At 33.2% G+C, this 25,625-nt stretch overlaps 1 protein-coding gene across 8 annotated transcripts in view; it reads right to left on the bottom strand.

Annotated features, from left to right (window-relative positions):
• Nucleotides 1-2,789: 2,789 nt before the first annotated feature.
• Nucleotides 2,790-25,625, bottom strand: part of LOC111054002 (formin-binding protein 1-like) — a 169,471-nt gene continuing 146,635 nt past the window's right edge. For 5 of the 8 annotated variants that reach the window (XM_039432515.1, XM_039432516.1, XM_039432520.1 and 2 more), the window contains 5 exons: nucleotides 24,931-25,152; nucleotides 16,747-16,935; nucleotides 12,769-12,920; nucleotides 10,076-10,251; nucleotides 2,790-7,673 (listed from right to left, as the gene is read on the bottom strand). In XM_039432515.1, the coding sequence (XP_039288449.1) occupies nucleotides 10,088-10,251; nucleotides 12,769-12,920; nucleotides 16,747-16,935; nucleotides 24,931-25,152 (727 nt within the window). In that variant the 3' untranslated portion in view covers nucleotides 2,790-7,673; nucleotides 10,076-10,087. The remainder of the gene's footprint in view (nucleotides 7,674-10,075; nucleotides 10,252-12,768; nucleotides 12,921-16,746; nucleotides 16,936-24,930; nucleotides 25,153-25,625) is intronic. The other 3 variants (XM_039432517.1, XM_039432521.1, XM_039432519.1) reach the window with 2 other exon arrangements.

Below are 25,625 nucleotides of genomic sequence, written 5' to 3'. Positions count from 1 at the left end.
GTAAGTATACTAGGCTATATACTATTCTTTCTCTTGGCTAACTATACATTAAGTAGTGAAATAATAAATCACATTGAAGAGAAAACAAAGCTCTACAAATCTACGGTGAGCATTCATTTTTATGATGCATTGTTGGAGACTTGTAGGCCCTGAAACATCAAAAAATAGTATTAAAAGCTGTTATTTTAACAATTTCACACTTTTAAGAGCGTATATATCTCGAAAACTGTTGGAGATATCACAAATCACCACAGAACAAATAATATTGTAGAGAATTTATCAAGCTTCATTTCTGAATAGTTAGTCATGTCGAATGAACGCATTTTTCTCAAGATATGAGCGTGTAAGCAAAACATTGTAAAATTCAACTTTTAAACCACCCTAACCCCTTCAGCACAAGGGGTAGGGATGGGGACTTTTGATATGTTCACCCCCTAACTGGTCCCAATAAAGCTGCAAAGTCAAAAATTGTGTTCAAAACATTCTCTCCAAATTCCTTTGTCAATTGGTCTATTTTTGCATAACTGAAGATATCACACTCAACACTGAAGCTGCTGCAACAGTCGTGGGGATGTGCGTAAACTTGTGATATTATACATCAAATTGAAGAGAATTTGATGTTCTATAAGCTCATGATCAGCATGGATTTTCCCCATCGATATTCGAAAAGTTATAAGAGCAAAAATAGCAAAAAAATTGAAGGAAAAGGTGTTTTTTCAAAAATGTCACATCTTTTAGAGCGGATATCTCGAAAGAGATATAGAAAGAGATATAGAAAAAGTTGTTGGATCAATATTGTAGGAAATTATATAAGCTTCAATTTCTTATAGAATAGTAATGTCTGTAAAATGCATAATTTTCGAGTTATATGCGAGAAACCAAAAAAATGATACTTTTGAACCACCCCCACCCCCTTAGCACAGGGGGTAGGGTTGGGGACTTTTGATATGTTTACCTCATCACTACCGTAAACAGAACTGCAAGGTCAAAAATTGTCTTCCAAACTTTTCCCTCTATATCCTTTTTTGAGCATTCATTGCCTGGACTAATAAGGTATCCCGTATTCATTTTTTACTTTCCTTGCCCTATTACCATAGGTAAGGAAAGTATTGCTTTCCAAAAAAATTTAAGGTACCCTAATTTCATGTTTTCTATACGTTTCATTACTTTCCTTGCCCTATTACCATAGGTAAGGAAAGTATTGTTTTCCGAAAAAAATTAAGGTACCCAAATTTCTATACGTTTCAAGGTCCCTGAGTCCAATAAAGTGGTTTTTGGGTATTGGTCTGTATGTGTGTGTGTATATGAGTGTATGTGCGTCTGTGTACACGATATCTCATCTCCCAATTAACGGAATGACTTGAAATTTGGAACTCAAGGTCCTTACACTATAAGGATCCGACACGAACATTTTCAATCAAATGCAATTCAATATGGCGGCTAAAATAACGAAAATGTTGTCAAAAACAGGGTTTTTCGCGATTTTCTCGAAAACGGCTCCAACGATTTTGATCAAATTCATACCTAGAAAAGTCATTGATAAGCTCTATCAACTGCCACAAGTCTCATATCTGTAAAAATTTCAGGAGCACTGCACCATCTATGCAAAGTTTGGTTTTAGATTCCCAATTATCAGGCTTCAGATACAATTTAAACAAAAAAATTCGAGTGGAAAAGATTGAGAATAAAAATCTCTACAATTAATGTTTAGTAACATTTACTCCTAAAATTGAAAATAAGCTCGAAATTCGAGAAAATAAGATTAGTCAATTGCAAACTGTTGGCAACTGTCGATTCTATTAAATCATTCACTATGAAGAGATAGCAGATCTCGTGTATATCTAGCGTTATTGTCCTGTCACCAGCTGGTTCAGATCTTAGAAAAGTAGACTTGAGATGCGCGGGAACACTAGCATCAGTTGATAAATTTTCATAACGGCAAGGAAAGTTGTGTGAGTGCACCACACCAGATTTTTCTAATTTGAAATACAACCTGATAGAATTAGAAACTTGAGTCAGTGCTTTTTACATTCTACTATAGTGAGATCCACGTTATAATGGCAGTGGAGAAATATAGAACAACCTTGCCACTGCCTTCTTTATTAATTTATATATTATAATCATAAATAAATAGATTTTTTTAATGCAACAGAAATTTAGGGTTAACAGTATCAAGTGCTCTCAACATCCTTTAATGAAGCTTTTTTATTTTATCTACTCTACAGTATCTTATACTTATTGTTATGTTTTATTATTCATTGTAATCTTCAACTGTTATTGTTAATATAATGCAGTTCACAGAACTCATTCCCCACACCCAGACTTGTTGTCTTTGTGTGCAATATTCATTATGCATATATTGTCTCTGCTGCTGTATTTTTTTCTTGTAAATAGATTATTTTAAATTTCTATAGATTATAGCTGATACAAAGTTCAAGGTTCATTCTTGTATAAAGTAATCAATTAAATTTATTCGTCACGAGAATATATTTTTTGATGATTAATAATAAATTTCCATAATTGAGATTGAATATTTCAATTTATTATATTTCTACATTGTTTAAAACCGGCAACATTGCGGGGCTAGAAAAGGATAGCGCTATCTGCTTTGTCGAATAATAGACGAAGAAAGCAACACCAATGTTAATCAATTACTGTCATTATAATATGGACCTCACTACAGGAGTGACAGAAAAGAACCCGCGGCAAACTGTAAACTACACAATCACATAATTGAATAAAGCGACTTGTCAAAGCGTTATGGTAATTAAGGATATAAAAAAGACACATTCATAGAAATGTTATATTTGAAATTAGCTCCTTACATTAGTCTTGAGAATCTATGTAAGACAAACAGGAACATTTTCAATATTATTTATTTACAGAGTATTTTACAATCTACAAACAAGCTGAAATACACATTTTTCCATCTAGATTAATAATAATTATTATTAACTGCAATACAAACAACAGTTGATACATTCTAGAAAATCAAATTGATCAAGAAAATTATTTTATCACGATAGACGATATTGTGAGAGCTGGATCCTGGATACACGAATATAATCATGGAAATTTGAATTTTTTGAGCAAAGAAGTGAGAGTATAAAATATAGTAGCGGTGACAACTGCTTAATGATTTTTAATTTACAAAAGTAGTCGAACAATATCAATTCATTCATTGAACATCAATGTCAAAATATTACCCTCGGACGGACATACATAAAATAAGCAATAATTAACAAATACATTACTTGCAATGGAAAATAGTAAATTTATACGGGAGTAATCATGGATGATTATTTTTTGAAAAAATCAATTATACGGGATTGTTACAATAATACAAAATTAGCAAGTAGACTACTCGAATAGTAACAGGTTGAATTTATAGTAACTACTATCATAGAGAAACAATAGCATAAGAAAAACTTATACTATTTAATATTATAAATCCCCATTTTGTTCAAGTCGCGCAGGGTGGATAGAATCTTATCTTAGAAATTAGTGATGGACAAGAAATTTGAAACATACAAATACTGATTGAATTAAATCCTCAAGAGACAAAATAGGAAATATCTATAGTAAGATTAACTACAGACTGTAAGCACAGATAACACCAATTCTTCACACTTAACCAAAGCTGACAGTTTATTATGAATCTCACTATAATTAAATTGTTTTGAAAATATCACTAGAAAGCTATATGAATTCTAGATTGATATCAAAGCATTTCAAGATAATAAAAATGTTATGTATCTTCATGATTATATTCTAGTTTTGGCATGCAAACAACCTTGTTTTCTAAAACGTTTTTTTTAGATTTCTCTATGAAAAAAGTCACAACCTAATTTCAAATATGCCAACCAGCTATTGAACATTTCAAATCATTTATAGTCCAGTAGTCCAGTCACTATATACATTGTTGCTTGCAAATCAAATTGTAGTTATGATTTTAATATATTGTTTGGATACATGAGAGTAGTCCAGAACCAATTCCATGCAAAACTTCCTTGTGGTAGATACAGTATGGCCCAAAAAGCTCGTTTTTTCAGTTCTTTCTGCCAAATCCAGTCATCGGACAAAAAAATTTGCTCGCTTTAAATTCGACTTTTTTGAAATAATAAAATCACGGATAAAATGAGATATACATAGAATATAGAAATTGGCCATTTTGATGTGAATGGAAATATTGGTTAAAGTACACTCAACAATAACTTCATCATTTCTGCAACGAGATCGGATCATTGTGTTTGTGTTTTCTTAAAAGTAAAGTTTTTATTGTTCTTGTGTCAAAAGTTATGATTGTTTGAAATTTTGATCCTTGAGGTGTCCTTATGCGCGCCTCTCCACTAGGAAATACTGAAATAAAGTGCATCCAACAGGTGATTTCCATAGAACATGATCTTATGAACTCATATCATTATGCGAAATCTCAATGTGAGGCCAATGAAGGTAATGATGTTGGTTGAAGCTAAAAATGAGGCGTTTTTCAAAATATAAGGAGCATTGTTATCAGGTGCACCTGGAAATCTATATGAGATAAAGCGCTCTACCTAGACACAGGTTGTAGAGCACAAAATTACTCCCAGAGGGATTTTGAATTATTGATTCAAATGGTAACAATCGTAAGATATTATTGATCAAAAAGTGAAATTTATCAAAATAAATTTATTCTTGAAATGTTACTCATTTAAAAAAAAGGTAACTCTGTACTCATTGAAGATAGAGAATTGTGAATTAACTCTTTATTCATCATTTTATAATCTTAATAAAAGCCTGGAACGAATTTTTCTGTCTGATGACTGGATTTGGCAGAAATAGCTGGAAACTTGTAAATGGACGGAAAATACGAGGTTTTTAGGCCACTCTGTATGTAGCATAAAGAAATTTTGCAAAAAAAAATTGGTTCTGGAGAAGTCCAGTTCTCTTATGTATCCAAACAATACATAAAATAATCAGAACTGCAATATAAATTGCTAACACACCCCCTCTTTTATGTTCATATTGACAGGACTTTTATAATTTTATCTCATGTCAGATTGTTAGTTTCTTCCTCCAGATAACATAAATCGGAAATATGCTAAAATAATGACGATATGATGGACATGAATGAGGATTTGAGTCAACTAACTTACACTCTAGTTGTTCTTGAATTATGTGATAAAAATAAATAATTACAGAAAATTATTTTAAAAGATAATTTCAAAATTTAAAATAAGTATATATAATGAGAAAAAATGTGTTAATGGGAGTTAACGAGAGCAATCCTTAACAGTCTTCAATTGCAACAAGATTGGCACATATTTACAATATGCATCACTTCTGTATCAAACTTTCACATGAATTACTTCTTGGTGGAGGCTAATAATATGGGACTTTCCAATAATTAACAATTAATTCAAGATCATAATAACATCAAGAGGGAAGAAGCATCAAGAAGATCCTTAATTTTCGATGTTCAAGAAAAATAAGTGTTGATTACAGTAATATATTACAAATACCTCAATCAATTATTATCCTAGGCATTATTCATCTTTCAAGATTAATTTACAAAATTATTTTGTTCTATACTTAGATTAGAAATGCACAAAAATATAAATGTTCGGGTAATAAGAACACAAAATAACTTTAAATATTGGCACAATATTTCAACATAACTAACACTATCAATATTACCGTACAATTTTGCGCATAATAACGAGCGACATGTATTAAAAAAATATATATATATTACACGCTTTACTTAAGTTACATTACATAATATATATATATATTTATAACTATATATTTACAATAAATTTATTACATTAATAATTACAATAATTTTACAATATTATATAGAAACAGTTCAGTTTGTAAGAAGTTAATTCTATGTTGGGATTACAATAAATAATGACAGATAAAGATAGTTTATTCTGATAAGAGCTAAATTTTATTCAACTGCCGGAGGAATTTTTCAAATTCAACAGTTTGTTCGAAAAAACAATACATTTTCAACTATATTTTAATATTATCTATACTAATCTACTATTCAAGAGTTGGTAGTTTTGTCAATAAAACTCTCACCTTTAGCCCGCTTCTATTGTAAGAGAATGAACTAGATTCAAAATTTGTATTTTACAAGGTTTGTTGGAATATCCCCACAAAAAGCATTTTTATTAGTTTCAACAAAGACAGCATGAGCTCATTGAGAATGAATATAATAATTTTTACATAATTAGACAGTGTAAGTTATTGAAATTTCAGATCAATGAATAATAATATTAATAGGAGAAATCAATATTAACAGAGCCAAGTGGACATGAGCATCATAGTTTGGGTGATTACCAAATTGTGTGTATTACCAAAATGATAGAAAAAAATAAATTGGAATGTTATAAATGAAAAATGTGTTTCTAATTTTAGGTCATCAAGCAAGAAGTAACATAAATATTAATTTTTGAAAATTGTTCATTCTTTTGGCATTTCAAAATTCATTTTATAAAATGTTAATTTTTTACTATAAAATTTGAATGAAATAGGTTAACGCGTCGAAAAAGTTATTGCATTAATTTTATAACTGAAGTTAGAAAAAGGCTGATCCTTTCAATAAATTTGTCTTTGATATTCCATCCAAATTTAGGAAAAATTGATTAATATATTGAGGAAGCAGATATTATCGGGGTACTATTAACAAATACAAGAAAGTGGAAACAGTGAGTGAATAAGAACGACTGTCTCAAGGTCCAATTTCTAAGCGCCGACTCTACAATGTTGAACGCGCCACTACTTTATTAAAGGCTATGGTTTATTACTTCATTTTATTGTATAATCTATATATTATGTTCTATATAAAATCAGCACTGATTCAGTGGCAGCTGTGGTCGCGCGGCTACAATCGGCTCCTCTAAATAGGAAACTTGGAGGTAATGAGAAAGGGGCAATGTTCAATACAATTTAAAAAACGTAGAAATAGCTAAACTAAACTCAAGAAAATTTTGGAATGCACAGAAGTGAATAAGCACTCAATTAAACACGGACCTGTATGGATTTGAATCCTCGAGCCTCAGAAGCACAGTAATACCACATTATTAAGTTTCAGGAACGAGGGCAAAGGAGTATAGAAAATAAGTATCCCAAAATATATGAATTGAGTCTTACCGTTTGTGGAAAATATTATAGGGATGAAACTTTACAAATATGATAATCACGTTTTAGGAAAGTTTTTTTTCATTTTAATTGTAAAGATCGAATTTCTAATAAAAATCAAACTTACATTTATAGTATTAGAGGGGGATAACATGCAAATTTCTGAATAAATATTTTGGATGAGGTTAAAAAGCAATGCAGTGCCAATAGAGATTTCCTAATAAGTTAACAGATTGTTATTAGTTTATTTACAATTATTATGTTAAATTTTACAACGTACAGTACCGGTACTGATTTTATTTCGTAAAAGTCTGTGGAGCGTGAAAAATAGCAGGCACATAACACACATACGAACATTTATGTACATGCGCGACAACATAATACAATACAATTACATTCACAACATATATAAATTCATTTTACAGTAAAATTAATTACGAATAAATAATGGCTGCTGGAAAGGTTTGAAACTCCCATAACTTTACGTTTACATTATTTCTAAAATTGCTTTCTGCCTACTCCATTCTCCATTGCAGAGTTTTAATCTGAAATAAAACAGAACATACGATTAATAAAGTGAAACGTTGAATTACCTTTTTTTTAGGGCTACTCTTAATATTATCAATAAATAAAATATCTAAGTAAACTTTTTAAAAATTTTTTACTCAGAAAATGTTTCAACATTAATGTCATTTTCAAGTGAGTAATGTAAGTGACATTGAAATGACTGTGACATTGAAATGTAAGTGACTTGAAAATGACATTTATTTTTAAACATGTGAATAAAAAATTAAAAAAAAAGAGTAATACATTTTTTTGTATTTCTTGATGAAACATTTAATGTACAGTAATGTTTCAATACAGAAGAAAGCACTTTTAATAGAGTAATATTCAGTCCCCAGTTGGATAATATTTGAAAGGTTCTCCAGCGAAATACAGTTTAAACAAACTTCAATTTTTTATAATAATAAATACAATAAGTTTTTGTATTCTTGTGGACTTTCCCATACGAATGAGTAGTAACGTCAATAATTAGTTTCGTCAATTTAAAAAATCGCACCTTAAATAAAAAATATTACAAACAATAAATAATAAAAGAAAAATGTTCACTGATCTTTCTATTCTGCAGATTAATTTTATATATGATTCATTGGAGGCATTATTTTTCATGATTACTCTATGAATCGAAAATACTTTCAAGAGCCAACGTTTTTCTGCCGACAAAAAATAAGAAAATAGTTTGTCTACGCCTCAGATCTCTTATGTATTGAATTTGGTATGTATTAATTTTAATTACAATAGTTATAATAAAAATAAATAAGAAATGTATCAGCATCGGGTTGTGACCAATCATGACATTTTCAAGGGATCGACAATTGCGTTATAAAATGTGTACGTTACAGACAGACATTAACGAAAGTTGGTTGATGAAAACGTTGTAAAATACGAGAATCAAGAAATTCAAAAGCAAAAGTTTCTTTAAATAAAGAGGACAAATAATTTGAAGGAAAAATTACTTAAATTAATTAATTCTAATAAAATCTCTTACACAAGATTCATTTTTAAACAACTGGATGCTATTAACCTGAATAAATAGCACATTAGGGGATTCATTCATATTTGTGGTACCGTACTAAGAATTATCAATATTATAATTTTCATTTCCGTGTAAGAAATATAATTGTTATCAGAAAAATTGAATCAGGATTGCCTTACCAGCGTGCCATTTAACCCTGCTACACTTGAGCAACACAAAAATATTATTTCAATTGAAGAACGGTCTAGATTCCTGACCATTGTTCAACTGTCACAGTGAAAGAGTTTGCGCATTTGAAGCACTTCAGCATCACTCTAGTCTAGTATGTAGCCTAAGTATTATTTCACTGTTACATTAGACTAGCCATTCATTTCATGGTTTGCCAAATCAATTAACGTTAATAGGGAAACCAGAAAATGTGTGTCGCAACCAGGCAGTCCGTACATGTCATCAAGGAACAATTTAATTTCAAAATTATTTCTATCTGCGCAGATAAGTAAATCCGACCCAGTCATCCGATAAACACCGGAGAGAACTTATTGTAAGATAACTTATAAGATTGTTTTATTCTATGTTTAAACCCAAGTGGAGATAGCTATGGTGGATTTGAATAAAAACCAAATTAGTTTGTGGCTATGGCCTAACCTGAGAATCGATAGTCTAAAAACCCGCATCAAAACTTATCTTGGGCTTCCTGGCAAATCAACCCCCCCCAACCCCCCCCTCTACAGTAATTTTAAAATTACCTTTCGGAAGTCAAAACTCTTCATTTTACTAGTCATAGACAACAAGTCGGATAACTTAAATAGAAAATTCATAATAATTTAAATTTTTGCCAAAAGGATTATGAAAAATAAAACAAACTTGTAAAAACAACAAGCTACAACAGATCGGGACCAAACTAGCAAAAAATAATATTGCATTGCAAGCCTGCACAGTGCACTCAACTCACATCGGCTTCAGTCGGCTGTTATAGTCAATGCTAGGACGAGGACTTGCTCTCGCAAGAGCCAAGCTTTGGTTCCAATGAAACCTACTTACTCTACACCATTTCTCCTTCGAGAACAACATTGTCATTACAGGCCGACGCGACCGACTACCCTCAGAAAGAGCTAGCTTGTCGTATACGGCCTCATTGCGCCGCATCGCACACACTAAATTTGAGTTAAAACATGAAGCCATGTTTTACTGGTTTTTAAGAAACTTTCTACTTCTTTGAATAATACATGTGCAATAATATTTATTTGTTGAAACTAGTTGGGCTTCGCAGCTAGCCTAGCTAGCCTTGAGAATACACCACTGCTACCCCGTCATTCAACTAAAATCTTCTCATCTTAAACTCACCTAAACTCTTGGTTGTACCATATAATAATGAATAGCTGGCCTGAGAGCAGTAAGTTAATTGTTTACCTAGGTTGGGTGTTAACAGGTGGAGTGTAGCGTGCATTCGATGTATGAGGTTGGCACGAATCCCTCTTCCTGGTCACCGGTGGCTCTGCGCACGCGCGTCCACCCGTCGCCCTGGTCCAGCTCGATTATGAGCAGCTCCTCCCCGTCGCCCATCCGAATCGAACCTTCGCTTGTTGCTGTTCAACACAAAAACATTCAAGTCACACAATTATCACATTACTTCAGCCAAATAATAAACCAGTCTTAGACAATGAACAAATACAGTTTACCCAACATTTTCTATTTAGAGGATCACATCACTGCAGGCAAATAATAAACCAGTCCTATACAATGAAGAAATAATACATATATTTATCCTTTGTCTTCATCCACTAGGCTAGTTTTATTTTCAAATCTCATATTTATATTTCCCAACTATTATTAAACAGATAAAATTAACTTTATACTAATTAATGTTCAATATGGAAACAAAGAAAATGAAAGAATTTGAACATCAAAAATGACTAATACTTTTGATGATCCAAAAGTGATAAATAAATAATCCAATATTTGAAAATGTAATATTAATATTCAAATATTTTATATTATAATATACTAAAACAGTGAAAATAATACTATATTGCTAACATAGAATATATAAAAAGCTAGATAATTGCAAAACAATCATGATAGGTTGTTGTCTGGTTTTTGTGATATGACACAACAATTGGGATAAAGGATAGAAAAAGGATAAGACCATAGACTGAAAAAAAGAAATCATAACAGTTTAAACTATCCAACCAGACATAACTAAAATCTATGAAATTATAATGTTGTGTCCTGAATACAAATGAATGTTGATTCCAATAATTTTCTGTGAAGTGTTTTATTAAAACAGTAATGGATAGCCTGAGAGCGGTAACCTACAATGTCGATCTGTCAGTTTCTATTGAATTTTCTTTAAATTCTCAAATTCTATGTAAAGTCGTAATGTGTTACGTTATCCGCCACATAATTAGAGTTCTACGTAGACCCTAAAAGTCAGTCAACTACTACCCTGCCAGGTGTATGAGTAGGCCTACTTGTTGGTAACTAAGCAGTAATCAACAATAATCGGCTTAGCGTAACTGCCTATCAAAGACCTTCAAGTCGGTCTGTACAGAGGCTTCGCTGTCTCGGTGCAGGGCATCATCATCTACCGTGCCGCCTACTTCGGCTTCTTTGACACCGCCAAGGGAATGCTGCCCGACCCCAAAAACACACCTCTGCTCGTCTCCTGGGCCATCGCTCAGTTTGTGACGACATTCGCCGGCATCATGTCGTACCCATTCGACACAGTGCGTAGGTGCATGATGATGCAGTCAGGCAGACCGAAGGCCGAGCACGCCTACAAGAACACCTTGGACTGCTGGGCCAAGATCGCCAAGCAGGAAGGCACAGCCGCCTTCTTCAAGGGAGCCTTCTCCAACGTGCTCAGAGGAACCGGAGGCGCCCTCGTCCTTGTCTTCTACGATGAACTCAAGGCGCTCATGTAGACTACCCCCCCGATAACATCTACATTATTTTAGTATTTAGTCGAAAGCAGCAGAGACGGATGCAGGCTACTCTAGCTAGGCTCCGCCCGCCCCCCACTGTAGGCCACTATGCTCTTCATTTCCAACTAGTTACTTTCTGTTTGGTTTCATGGGTAGGCAAGGATAAAGCTTTATCAACTACACGAAAATTAGTCAACTAATAGGATGAGTGTGTTGAAGTACTGCAGCAGGATGCTTGGAAAGAGAGAATAAGCTTTATTATAAGAGAAAGTTCCACTAGAAAATGTTGAATGGTAATCTATTTGGAAAGTTAAATTTGGAAAATAAGCGTCATATACTATCTTCTCATTCTATCTTTTCTCTATGGTAGAAGCGAGTAAGATTCAAGTTATGAATTTTACACCTCACGGGTGCTTCAAAGTCCAAGTATTAAGCACATTTTATATAATGTGGATTCGGTACAGCGGTCCTGCATTTAGCAAGGCCTATAATAATTGTTCACAGTTGTATTTGGAACTGTAATATGAAATGTTCATTTTTATTTTTGAGCTCGCAGGAGGCGCTCAGGATTCCCTTACCGGTTGTGCCAACAAATAATTTATTTTATTCAATTGAAAAACTTTAATTAATTGTATTGTAAAATTGAAATTAAAAGTTTTCTTATGTAATGTTATTTTGGCAAAAAATTTATATTATTATTATTATTATTATAAATATCTACCGGTATTCAAGGGTAATATCAGTAGGTGAATAGCTAATTTATCAATTTATGTACTTTGTCATATAAGGCTGGCCACTAACGGTAAAACATGTATAATACACAGTCGTCATACATTGTTGTGTTATCACAGCTAAACGCTTCGAGCAAAACTTTTCAAAGTTAGGTTTTTGTATCTCCCATTTTTTTATCTTCGCTACTCTATTTGAGGTTAAATAATTTTTCTATCATTATAATTTGTAATTTACCAGTGTTTTTTCAATGTTATTGGTTGTTGTTAATTTTATGTTAGAAGTCTCTCGCTGATGAACATGTGTTAGTGCATGATAGACACTTTGTTTATCATGCATGTTCTACCGTTAGTGGTCAGTCTTAGACATACAGCATGAAGAAATTAAAACAGGAATTCGCCCAAAATTGGTGAATTGAATGAATGTAGTAGAATTGTGAGAATTAGATACCTTCGAAAGGATAGAGGGCCTTGCAGACGCCGAGCGGAGGCAGCAGCTCAGCCTCGTAGTAGTCAGCGTCGTTGACAGGCAGAGCGTCGTCCGAGTCGGGCAGCGACGTGTGTGAGGTGCCGATCCCTGACTCGGCCGGGCTGTTGGAGCACCTAGCACATGCACACAGTATAGCAACAAACACAAACCAACATACAGGTACATCGTTCAGTCACAAACCAAAGCAACACCATTCGACCTCTACTATTTCAACCTTTTTCTCGTCACTTAACCACTTACAATAAAACACAATATCTCATTTTTTGCTATAAAGTATACATTATTCAATCACTAAATAGGGTATGAAGAGAAATCTATAATATTATATGTATTAAGGAAAGAAACGTCTCACGTCTCAACTACTGAACTTATTAACTTGAAATTTTGCATAAAGATTCTGAATCCACCGAGGATGGACATATGCTTATTTTCATTGCTATTAATCACATGTTCATGCTATTAATCACATTGCTATTAATCAGTTAGTTCTAATTTAAAAATGTTTATTCAATTTTTAGTTCAAAGTTCACGTAATTGTAAAAGCCCAACCAAACAGTAATTTCTCGAAGTGACTCGGTAGCTTAGTTGGTAGCGTGCTCGGGTCATGAATCAAAGGTTACGGGTTCGAGACATATCAAACTTTTTTTGCTGGAAATTTTCAACTCGTATAAAATATTATCTAAGTAAGTTTGAACAAAATAATAAATATATTTTTTATGTTTCCTGAACTTAAGGAGATTGGTATTTTACAACACCAAAATTTCACCGGTGCAAAGCACGGGCTACCTGATAGTATGGAATAGAATGAGAATTGATATAATTCCAAAAATATTATTAAGAAAAAATGGTAAATATATTTGGACATTGGAAATTTTTGTCTACTTGTTGTAATGCCGCACCCACATGTTGGCCAATGTCGACCAGCGCCAGTGTCGATGGGTGGTTTGCCAACGCTGGCAATCGCTGATCTTCACTTAGCAATTGCCAAATTTCAGAATGGGCCAACATGAAGATGCGGCTTAATACCACACAATAAAACAAAGTAGAAAAAGGCTGCGCCCACAGTGGATACCTTCACAGACAACATGCTAATGGTCAATTTACCATATGATCTATTCAAAACTACAATTTCTATAGAACTCACTCATTGATATTATACACATAAGCCTATATTGATATTAATAGTATTAATATTATCAAATGTATTATTATATATAGTCCCACTATTATTTTAATACTGGTTTCTATTTTTGTCCCCATGTTTAATTTTGTATATTCTTGTTCTGAGTGGTTCCTATTTTGTCTAGTAGTATGGCAGATTCGTTTAACTTGAACGCATTCACTATACTATGCGCAACCTTACATTTCAGAGTAAAATGTTAATAAAATATTAATATACGGTATTGGATAAAAATATTCAAGATATAAACATCTTAATTAATTAAAAACTGAATTTATATACATTAAATATATTTTTTATATTTTGACTACAGATAGATATTTGTATATTGCTCTGCCAATACTGACGTTGTTATGCCATTATTTCCAGCAATCAAGATCTTTATCTGATTTGATGCCAAATTCTCTTTATCATTGGATGAACATGAACTATATAACACATTTAAAAGTTAATAAAAAATAATTATACATGTAAGTGATTCGGCGTATTTTATTGGAAAAACAATGTCAACCTTTTTTGCAATAATTTCAAATTGTGTATGTGTATTTATATTTCCAAAGTATAAAGCGGTATTAATAAAAATGAAGGAGTGATATAGTCAGTAAAGATGCAAAGCCTCTTATCCCGAAATTTTGCCAAAAGCTTATATTTTCCTACAGGAATGTCCCTGCATAATACTGTATCTACCCAACATTAAATAAGTTACTCAATATACTGCAATTACTTGTAAGCCAACCAATATGGCATACATGGCCTTGCAGGTCTTCATCAAAATCTCGTATGCCACAATAGCCTAATTCTGATTTGAATGGTTGGTTAACATCTTTTCGCATGGGTGCAAAACCTTGTAACCATCAACAGATGATGTTCGCTACGTGTTACGATTTCATGTCGTGTACTGAAGGTTGCAAAACATTGTAAGCCACATCATAGTGCCAAATTTTGAATAGCAATTACATCGTAATAGTAATCAATGGAAATGTTTTTATTATATGAAAAATACAGATTTAGTCTTATAGAACAAATTTCTGTCAACATATTTATTTAAAAATATATACAGAGTAGAATACAAGTAAAAACTTCAATAAAATATAGAAAGACAATGAATTGAATAGTTTTTATTCATTCTTGAGAAATTTGATAACTGTGGTATATGAGAGTTTGCATCTTAAGTGATGATGTATAACTTTTTTATTTCAATTTTTTCTTTATATTCTATTTTTCTTGTCAATCTTTTTCTTTGTTTTTCTTGCAATCCACGTTATTACTGGATTTATTAACTATAATTTAGTTTTACATCATGTTTATTTATGTGAAGTGTTGTTTTGGGGAACAAAAACTCATCAAAATCAGTGGAAATTGTCAAAATGTTTAAATAAGAAATATACAATAGTTAGAATGGAAAAATGATTTATACTCCAATAGAAAGAAGACATTCTTCCCGTTATTGATATTAAATTCTTACTGATTACGACATCCCATAATCCTTAGGGAAATGATATTAACCTTCCGGCAGTCGCGATGTTGTAAAAAGTACAACAGTGTCAGTTTTTTGCTGCACAAAACTATTGAATGGGGTGGTGTCAGTGAATGAGTCACCTATGCATTCCAAAAATTTCCCCCATCACTCCACTGAGTTACAGTATCAACCGAGCAATGGTTCAGTCTTTAGGTGCCATTTAGTCGCGACAGTGCATAAATCGCACTGTGCATAAGATAGGGAAAGACTGTTGTATACGGGGACTGTAAACGAACCAATAACACAGAATTGATGGCTTTTCTTGATGTACCTTATTGAGCTATGAAATGGTAATCAGCCAAATGTTCATAGGCGTAAAATAATCCAAGAAGGTGGAAAAATGAATGAATGAATTTTACTTGCCAAAAATAAAACAAAAAAGCTTTACAAAAACTAAATAAAAGTAATTATACGATTAATTAATATGTTTTGACAGTAAACAGAGTACATGACATTTGGAAAATTGGATGTTGTACAAAATACAAAACGCGACTGCTCGTGTGGTTGAGTAGGGCGCGACTACCGGAAGGTTAAAAAATAGCTATTTATGTATTAAGACTTTATCGCTCGCGCAAAACAGTTATCACGCGACGCGAAGCGGAGCGTGATAATTTTGCAAGAGCGATAAAGAAGCATTACGCGCGAATTACATACAACATTTTTTCTACAACTGCACAAACCTGTTAAATCACTTATATCTGGCGGAGTTTATAATAATTCGTCTACACTGATATCCATCATGGTTGTAGAATCGGTACAATTATCGACTTTTTAGGTTAAGATCTGACCGAGAGTGGTTTGTCTTTTGGCGAGCTGCTTATCATCAGCTGATTAGCGAGCGTAAAGAAACTCTTCTGCGCATACGCGAATGATTAGCGAGCGTAAAGAAAATCTACTGCGCATGCGCAGATGGTGAGCGAGCGAAAAAGTAGATTCTCCTCAGAAATAAGCTGTTTCACGAGGAGAATTGAGTATGTAAATTCTTTCTTTAGGCGCAGTTATAGAAAAACATATTTTTTCGATTTCATATGAATAAAATCCTTTTATCCTTTAACCCTGAAACTTTTTCAGTACTACTACAATATCGGGGACGATATTCTACATACAATTCTGTGGTTAAATTAGAAATTTGAGTAAGGTGGAATTTTACACAATTTGACAACGTTGCTATTTTTCCGGATGGAGGGCCAAGTCTAACTATTTTATATACAGACTATGAATAGAAAGAAAGTATGCTGACCCATGGACAGGTAGGGGCGTTCCGGGCGCCGACTGTTTGTGGTTGTTGTGACTGCTGGAACTGCTGTTGTTGTGGTGGTTGTTGTGATTGTGGTTGTGGTTGTTGGAGACAGACGAGTCCGACGCTGACCGACTCAGCGACTCCTCTTCTCCCCCCGACCCACCACCTGCGCTGTTTCTGTGCAACAAACTGTTTCAGCAAACAGCCACAATTAAAATTAACAAACAAAAATAACGGCAAAAAATATAAAAAAATAAACAAAATCTAACGATAAAAAAGGGGGAAAAGTGAACTAAGAAGTAATAATTAAAGTGAATAGAAAGTAAAAGATGCAAGAAGAAACTAATATCAAAAGTAAATATAAAATGAATTGAAACATAGAATCAAAAGAATTCGTAAAACATTTTACACTTAACATAGATGAAACATTTGAATAAATTTTGAAAGGCTCAACAAGTACTGTGAGTAATATATTAATCGACAGTCTCATAAAAAAATAAAAATACGCACTCGAACGATTAATTTTTTTTATCTATATAATTATAGGTACTATAATAAAGGAAAGAACTGACTCATACACATACGGGATAGGAAAATTATGTTTGACGCATCATCATGTCTGAACTACTGGGCTGATTAACTTGAAATTTTGCGTATAGATTATTAACTAACTGAGGATGGTTAAAGGCCTATTTTCAATTATCAAAGATTTCATTACATCAAGTTTTCAGTTTGTCAAGTTTCAAAATAGACCCTTGCGGAGCACGGGTTACCTTCTCGTCAGTAATAAATTACTACGATTCAATTTGGTCTCTGAGGTATCATTTTTTCCTACAACTACTATCAAGTCTTACTTAACTTGAGGGAAATTATCCCACTGGATTCACTGAATGAATGAATGAATTATTTTTATTTACCAATTCACTAGAAATTCACAAAATAACACTTATCAACTAATATACATTGGTGTGGCTGGAAAAAGAAGCCTTGAGCTCCAGCCACGAGTTCGAAAATATTCTTTAAATTATTGGTACATTTGCCGTGATAATATTCTAAAATACAAACCAAAAGATAGTAAACCAAAAACCAAAAATATGTATAAATAAACACACAAAATCAATTCTTGAATCAAAAATCAACAAGACCAATAATAGAAATAGGTAATATAGAAATTATAATAATAATAATAATAAAAAAAATTCTTTTAGGTAATCAAAAAAACCAAGTTTAAACTGAGCGTGTTAAAAACAAGTCATAATATTATAATAATTAAGTTTTCGATTTTAAAAAAGTAATTCTCTTTAACCCAGGATCTTATTTTATTTAATTTATTACTTGTAATTTTATCCCTAATGAAATCGTCTGGTATCCTATTTATTAGCTTATCGCTCTGGAACTTGAACTGATGATTGCTGGTTGTCAATGCAGTGAAATTTATACTGTAAGCACTTACACTTGCTGGTCTTAAATTGTAAGTGACATTGCGTTGAGTAAATAGATGTGTATTTTTATTTATGAATATAATTAAGTTTGTTATGTACGTTTGGCGAAGCGTTGGTAAGTTTATCTCATCAAATATTAGTCTGCTACGATAGCGTCTTGGTCTTCCTAGCGCAGCCCTGATGATATGCTTTTGAATAGTAAAAAGTTTATTGAAATGGGTGTCAAAGGCTGCTCCCCATACTTCTATATTGTAGTGGAAGATTGAGTGAGCATATGCATTGTAAATTGTTCTGAGAATGTTCAAGTCTTTCAATTGATTAATTTTGTAAAATATTGTAATCAAGTATTTTAATTTATAACAAAGATTTTGGATGTGAATGTCCGATTTAATCGTAATCCTAAATATTTCATTGACTTAACTCTTTCTATAGTTGAACAAGTACAGTTGGGAGTGTCGCAGTTATGATTATGTATTATTAGTTTTAAATGTTCTGAAGGTTGACCGCTTCTATTAGGTGAAAAAGTTATATATTTAGTTTTTATTGTATTTAATGTTAGAATATGACTTTTTAACAACGACTTGACCACTGAAAGACCGCGATTTGCACAGTTGAATGTTTCATCCCAAGTTGAGCCAGAAAAGATTAAAGCAGTGTCATCGGCAAAAGATAGAGCAATACCATTCGGAATGCGTAGTTTCAATAAATCAAAAACATAAGAGGCGATAGCACAGTGCCTTGTGGCAGACCATAATCTTTAATAATCTGGATATCAGTTTCCAAAATTTGGGTTCAATCCTTCAAATAGCTTGCGAATAGTTTTTTTGATATCCCCCTTATTCCACTATTTTCCAACTTGTTTAATAAGATAGAATTTGGTATTGTATCGAACGCCTTCGCTAAGTCACAGAATACAGCAAGTGTTTTTTAATTACTATTGAAATTTTTGTCGATTATACTTGTCAAATGTAACACAGCATCCTTGGTAGATTTACCTTTTTGGAATCCATACTGGTTGCCCTCAATAAATTCATTTTTTTTTCAAGAAAATTCAACAGTCTGGCTTTTATAATTTTTTCCATGATTTTAGACAAGTTGCTGAGTAGACTAATAGGTCTATAATTTTGTGGATCATCAAGTTTATTGGATTTAGGAATCGGTTTTATTAAGGCTACTTTAAATTTTCTGGGAAATATCCTAGTAGAAAGCATCTATTAACTATAAATTCAAGAGGACAAACAATATAGTTTGAAATTTTCTTTAGACATATGCTACTTATGCCATCCGCACCTGGAGAAGAGTTTGGTTTTAGCTCATGAACGTATTTATTTATTTCTGTAACATTGGTTGGGCTTAGAAAAAAGCTATGTAAGGTTCTAGGTGAGATTGTTTCGGGAATTTCAATTATATTATTTTGAATTAGGTTTTTAGCATATTTCTGGCCTACTGTTGCAAAATGTTTATTTAGTACGACAGCTTCAATTCTAGCTTCAAATTCTTTAGTTTTGGTTTTGGTAATTTCTTTTATGCAATCCCAAGTTTTCTTAATATTACCTTTATAATTGAGAAACTTTTGATTATAGTATTCAATTTTTGCTTTTTTGATCAAAATGTTCAGAGTGTTTCTATATCGCTTATATTCCTCCTTCAATCTAATATTAAATGGTTCTTTAGTCAGTTTCCTATGCATCTTGTCTCGCTTTCTTATAGAATTAATAATGCCCTGACCTATCCATGGCTTCAGTGGTTTTCTTTTACTTTTATGAGGTATCTTAAAAGATCGTGAGCTAAGTTTAATGTGGTCCGTGAGTGTATTTATAAAAGCATCCACTAACTCATCAATGTCTTCAGTATTGTTATTAAATATCTTATCCCATCTTTCTTCTTCTAAGCTACGACATAATTTTTCATAATCAATTTTGACTATATCATTAGTCGATGAAATACTCTTAGTTTTTATGTTATTCTGATTTAAATGGATGGTTGTGCAAAAATGATCAGTAATATTTGATTCGATTACATTTGCTAATATGTTTTCAGGATTTATATTCTTATCTTTGAGAAATATATGATCAATACATGTCTTAGTATTATTTTGAATTCTTGTTGGTATATTTATGTAGGATTTAAATCCATTTAAATGAACAGCACTCAAGTATTCGTTCGTTAGATTGCAATTTTCTAATAGGTTCAAATTCATGTCTCCTAGCACCAAAAATGTATTTCCATTATTAGTATTTTGCAAAAGAGAGTCGAAACTGTTTATGAAATCAACAATATTAAGTGAAGGTGAGCGATAGACAGACAACAGCGTATACTTCTTATCTTGAAATGTGAATGTAATTGCAATCGAGTTAGCTTTATCTATTTCTAAATCAATCAGTTCGAAGTCTATGATGCTATTGTCAATATTTAGTATTGATATTGAATATTTGGATTTTTTATATATAGTTCGTATCCATCCATAATAAAATTACATTGAGAGTCCTCATTTATCCATGTTTCTGATAAAATTATCACATGAAATTTTGTTTCACACTGGTTCAGATAACATATAAATTGATCAAAATTTTTATTAACACTCCTTATGTTCATATGCAATAAGTTGAGTAAACTCTCTGTATTACTATTTAAATAATTATCCGGCTTGAAGTTAGCAATATCTTGAACCTCCAGCGTATCATAGATACCATCAACTGTATCACCTACTTCAAAAGGCATTGGATTGGGTAGAAAAATAAAATAACAACTTCGTTACTCATGAAAAATTCGGCTAGCCACCTACTGCACACGATAAGATAAAGATTTATATTAATAGGATAATGGAGTCTTACCAATATTGAAATCCTAATTATTGACAATATTGTGACAATGATGTAGAATACAATTATTTTATTGATAAAAATATTCAAATCAACCTGTTCTTGTTCAATTTGTGGATCTTCGGCTCTAATAAAGCTGTTTGGAATCATTCTATATAAATTTACAATACACATAGTAATAAAAATGATTGAACGTTTTCAAAATTGCGTTCTATATACCTTTGGCCATTCAAATAAAATAATACCAAGAAGCCATCTTTCATTAAATCAATCAGCAAAGACAAAAAACTAATCTCGCTTGAATTCAACTTTTTAACAGTTTTATAATTATTAGTGATATTGTATTCTTCAGAATACTTCAGAATACGTCCACTGGAAGGTGTAAAAGCTCCACTTTGGTCTCTCGATACACAAATCACCAGAGTACCAGATTATTAAATTTATTTTCGTTGAACTTAAAGTAACAAGGAAGAAAAATTCAAAAACACCGAGATAGGGACAAAAAAATCTGGTAATAATAACAATATCGAGTAACCTGGCTGGCAAAAATCTGATAAAACTTTCAAATGTCATCTCTATGAATGTTGTGTCTACTGTGTTCTGCAAGGACTTAGCATTATTTGTAGCTTTTGTAGATTGGGTTCGTATTTATAAACGATTTTTACTTTCCTTGCCCTATTACCATAGGTAAGGAAAGTATTGATTTCCAAAAAAAATTAAGGTACCCCAATTTTTAAATTTCTATACGTTTCGGAGTCCAAAAAAGTGTTTTTTAGGTATTGGTGTGTGTGTGTGTGTGTGTGTGTGTGTGTGTGTGTGTGTGTGGTGTGTGTGTGTGTGTGTGTGTGTGTGTATGCGTCTGTGTACACGATATCTCATCTCCCAATTAACGGAATTACTTGAAATTTGGAACTTAAGGTCCTTACAGTATGAGGATCCGACACGAACAATTTCCATTCAAGATGGCGGCTAAAATGGCGAAGATGTTGTCAAAAACAGGGTTTTTCGCGATTTTCTCAAAAATGGCTCCAACGATTTTGATTAAATTCATACCTAAAATAGTCATTGTTAAGCTCTATCAACTTCCTCAAGTCCCATATCTGTAAAAATTTCAGGAGCTCCGCCCCATCTAGGTAAAGTTTGATTTTAGATTCCCAATTATCAGGCTTCAGATACAATTTAAACAAAAAATTCCAAATGGAAAAGATTGAGCATGAAAATCTCTACAATTATGTTCCGTAACATTTTAACCTAAAATTTAAAATAAGCTCGAAATTCGAGAAAATGTTATTATTTCAATTGCAAACTGTTGGCAACTGTTGATTCTATTGAATCATTCACTATGAAGAGATAGCAGAACTCGTGTGTCTCCAGGGTTATAATCCTATCACCAGCTGGCTTAGATCTTCGAATAGTAGACTTGAGATGCGCGGGAACACTAGCGTCAGGTGAAAAATTTTCATAACGGCAAGGAAAGTTGTGTGAGTGCGCCACACCAGATTTTTACTTTTGCCCTATTACCAGATAGGTAAGGAAAGTATTGCTTTCCGAAAAAAATTAAGGTACCCCAATTTCTAAATTTCTATACGTTTCAAGGTCCCCTGAGTCCAAAAAAGTGGTTTTTGGGTATTGGTCTGTGTGTGTGTGTGTTTGTGTATGAGTGTATGTGGGTCTGTGTACACGATATCTCATCTCTCAATTATCGGAATAACTTGAAATTTGGAACTTAAGGTCCTTACACTATAAGGATCCGACACGAACAATTTCGATCAAATGCAATTCAAGATGGCGGCTAAAATGGCAAAAATGTTGTCAAAAACAGGGTTTTTCGCGATTTTCTAGAAAACGGCTCCAACGATTTTGATCGTTAACGATCGTCCAACGATTTTAAATATATACCTAAAATAGTCATTGATAAGCTCTATCAACTACCACAAGTCCCATACCTGTAAAAATTCCAGGAGCTGCGCCCCATCTATGCAAAGTTTGATTTTAGATTCCCAATTATCAGGCTTCAGATACAGTTTAAACAAAAAATTTCAAGTGGAAAATATTGAGCATGAAAATCTCTACAATTAATGTTCAGTAAAATTTCCACCTAAAATTGAAAATAAGATCAAAATTCGAGAAAATATGAATATCCAATTGCAAACTGTTGGCAACTGTTGATTCTATTGAATGAGTCACTATGAAGAGATATCAGAACTCGTATGTCTCCAGCGTTATTTTCCTGTCACCAGCTGGCTCAGATCTTTGTTTATAAGTAGACTTGAGATGCGCGGGAACACTAGCGTCAGGTGATTAATTCTCATAACGGCAAGGAAAGTTGTGTGAGTGCGCCACACCAGATTTTTGAGAATGAAATGAGGCAAGTTTGGTTTGGTTGCCTAGCAACCAATTCTGAGTGCAAATGTGAACGATTGATTGCTTGGAAACCAAAACTTACTTGTCCAAGTTCGCAATCAAGAATCGTTTAAAAATAAGATTCTAAATATTGAGGTTATATTGAATGAGATGATAATAAGTAGTGTTGCATTTTTGTATTAGTACCTAATAATTATATTGAGAGACCTGGTTGGTTCAGTACTGGCGTCGAAGCAAAAGTGGTAGGTGAATCTCCCTCATTGATATTTATTTGTGGATACAATTACAGATCAAAATATGATTGGGATAGAGCAACAGGCTAGGCCCAAAACTATTCTACTCCCAAATTTTGATAATGAGTAACATGTCCAAAAGAATAGGTCAAGTTTTTACTATTGAAAGTGAAAAACTTCAAAAATTCTACTTCACTCGAGCAACGTTTCCCCATAGGCCTGTTTTCTAACGAACTTATGCTCTGCTGGGCAGGAAGATATTACCAATAGCGGTATGACCAGTCGCAGAAAGGCTGAAACACACGAGACGTTTTTGCAGACGAGTCGGCACGACAGGACAGGATTGTCTGATTGGACTCTCCGATTCTCGCCAACCTAATCAGCACATCAGAGAGCTTCCTGTCCTGTCGTGCTGACTCGTCTGGAAAAATGTCTCGCGTGTTTCGGCCCTTCTGCAACTGGTCATACCTTTTCATTCCGCTATTGGTAATATTTTTCTGCCCAGCAGAGCAAAAGTTCGTTAGAAAACAGGACTATGGGGAAACGTTGTTGCCCGAGTGAAGTAGAGGGCATCAATATTCGTGAGGGACATTCACACACTTTCTTTTCAACGTCAGAACCAAGTCTCTTGATATTATCATTCGGTACTATATAAAAATATAGTTGACCAAGCGAAGTGAGGTCGAAGATTCAAGTCGACGGTTTTGCATTTCCCTTTACGTTTATATTTTTTATGCTCCGCATGATGACGCATGCAATTAATTAATAACTGAAAGTAACATAGTATTTTCTCTCGACCTTTCTCTGCATTCAACTTGGGCTCACCTGTTGCCAATATGTCTTGAAGGAGATTAGCTTTTGATGTTAACATTTTTGATACACCAACCCCAACAGCCACTAGCCGTTTCCACACCGATATCTCGCCGACACGACATACGGACAGGGTTTACTCTGATTGACAGTATAAGAGAAGGCTGTGGTTTATAACTGCACGAGGTCTACTGTTCACAGAACTACTAGTACAGTATAGGTATACAGATAATTCAACAATAATTGTGTCATTCAATATAACCTCAATAATTAGAATCTTATTTTTAAACGATCCTTGAATTCAAACTTAGCCACGTAAGTTTTGGTTTCCTAGCAATCAATCGTTCACATTATTACACTCAGCAGTCAGCATAGCTTGCTAAGCAACCAAACCAAACTTGTCCTATTAATTCTCAAAAATCGTTTATAAATGAGATTGGCTGATTCTCGATTCCTGCCGAGCCGGCTCATCTGAAAAAACACCTCGTATGTTTTGGCCCAGCAGTGACTAACCTGCGCTTCCTCTCGACGCCGTTGACATTGTTGTGTCGGCGGTTGGCCGGACTGCCTCCCCCTCCCCCCTCCACTTCATCGAGGAAGCCCTGGAATTTGTGCAGCTCCAAGCGCAGCTTGTCAAGTTTGTGGCCGCTCTCGTTTAGCTGTCCCTCGACCGACATCGGGTCGCCCATCGCTGGGTTCGCTTCGTACACGCCCTTGATCTTCATCAGTCCGTCTCTAAAACATTACAATTCAACATATATGTATATAAATTCATTTCAATTCAACATATATGTATATAAATTCATTTCAATTTAATATATCATTTAAAGATAAGACAGAGATGGTGGCAATAGGTTAAGACTGACAAGGAGAGGCTTGGAGCCAGGGGTGCCCACAAAGGGGGGGGCATGGCGCAATTTGCGCCATCAACATTTTTGGGGGGGGCATGATTTTTGTATATTTTATGTCAACATTTTGAATATATGATTAAAAAATCAAGGTATGAAATAGAGTTATCCTAATGTAGTTAATTTTTCCCACCTTTACAATGTTATATTTTGCTAAGTGTAACTCAATATAAAGCATAAGCACAATTGATAATATTTTGTATTCAGGAATTTTAGTATTTTAAGCCTATGAATTTGAAGGTAAATCTTTGACAAAAATAAATTATAGCTTCATCATCCACTATTATTCTGATTTCCTTT

Source organism: Nilaparvata lugens, chromosome 7, assembly GCF_014356525.2.
Source record: "Nilaparvata lugens isolate BPH chromosome 7, ASM1435652v1, whole genome shotgun sequence".
In the NCBI taxonomy this organism is placed as follows: domain Eukaryota; kingdom Metazoa; phylum Arthropoda; class Insecta; order Hemiptera; family Delphacidae; genus Nilaparvata; species Nilaparvata lugens.
Note: the sequence above shows the minus strand (reverse complement) of the source record. Positions and strands in the feature narration are given on the sequence as shown.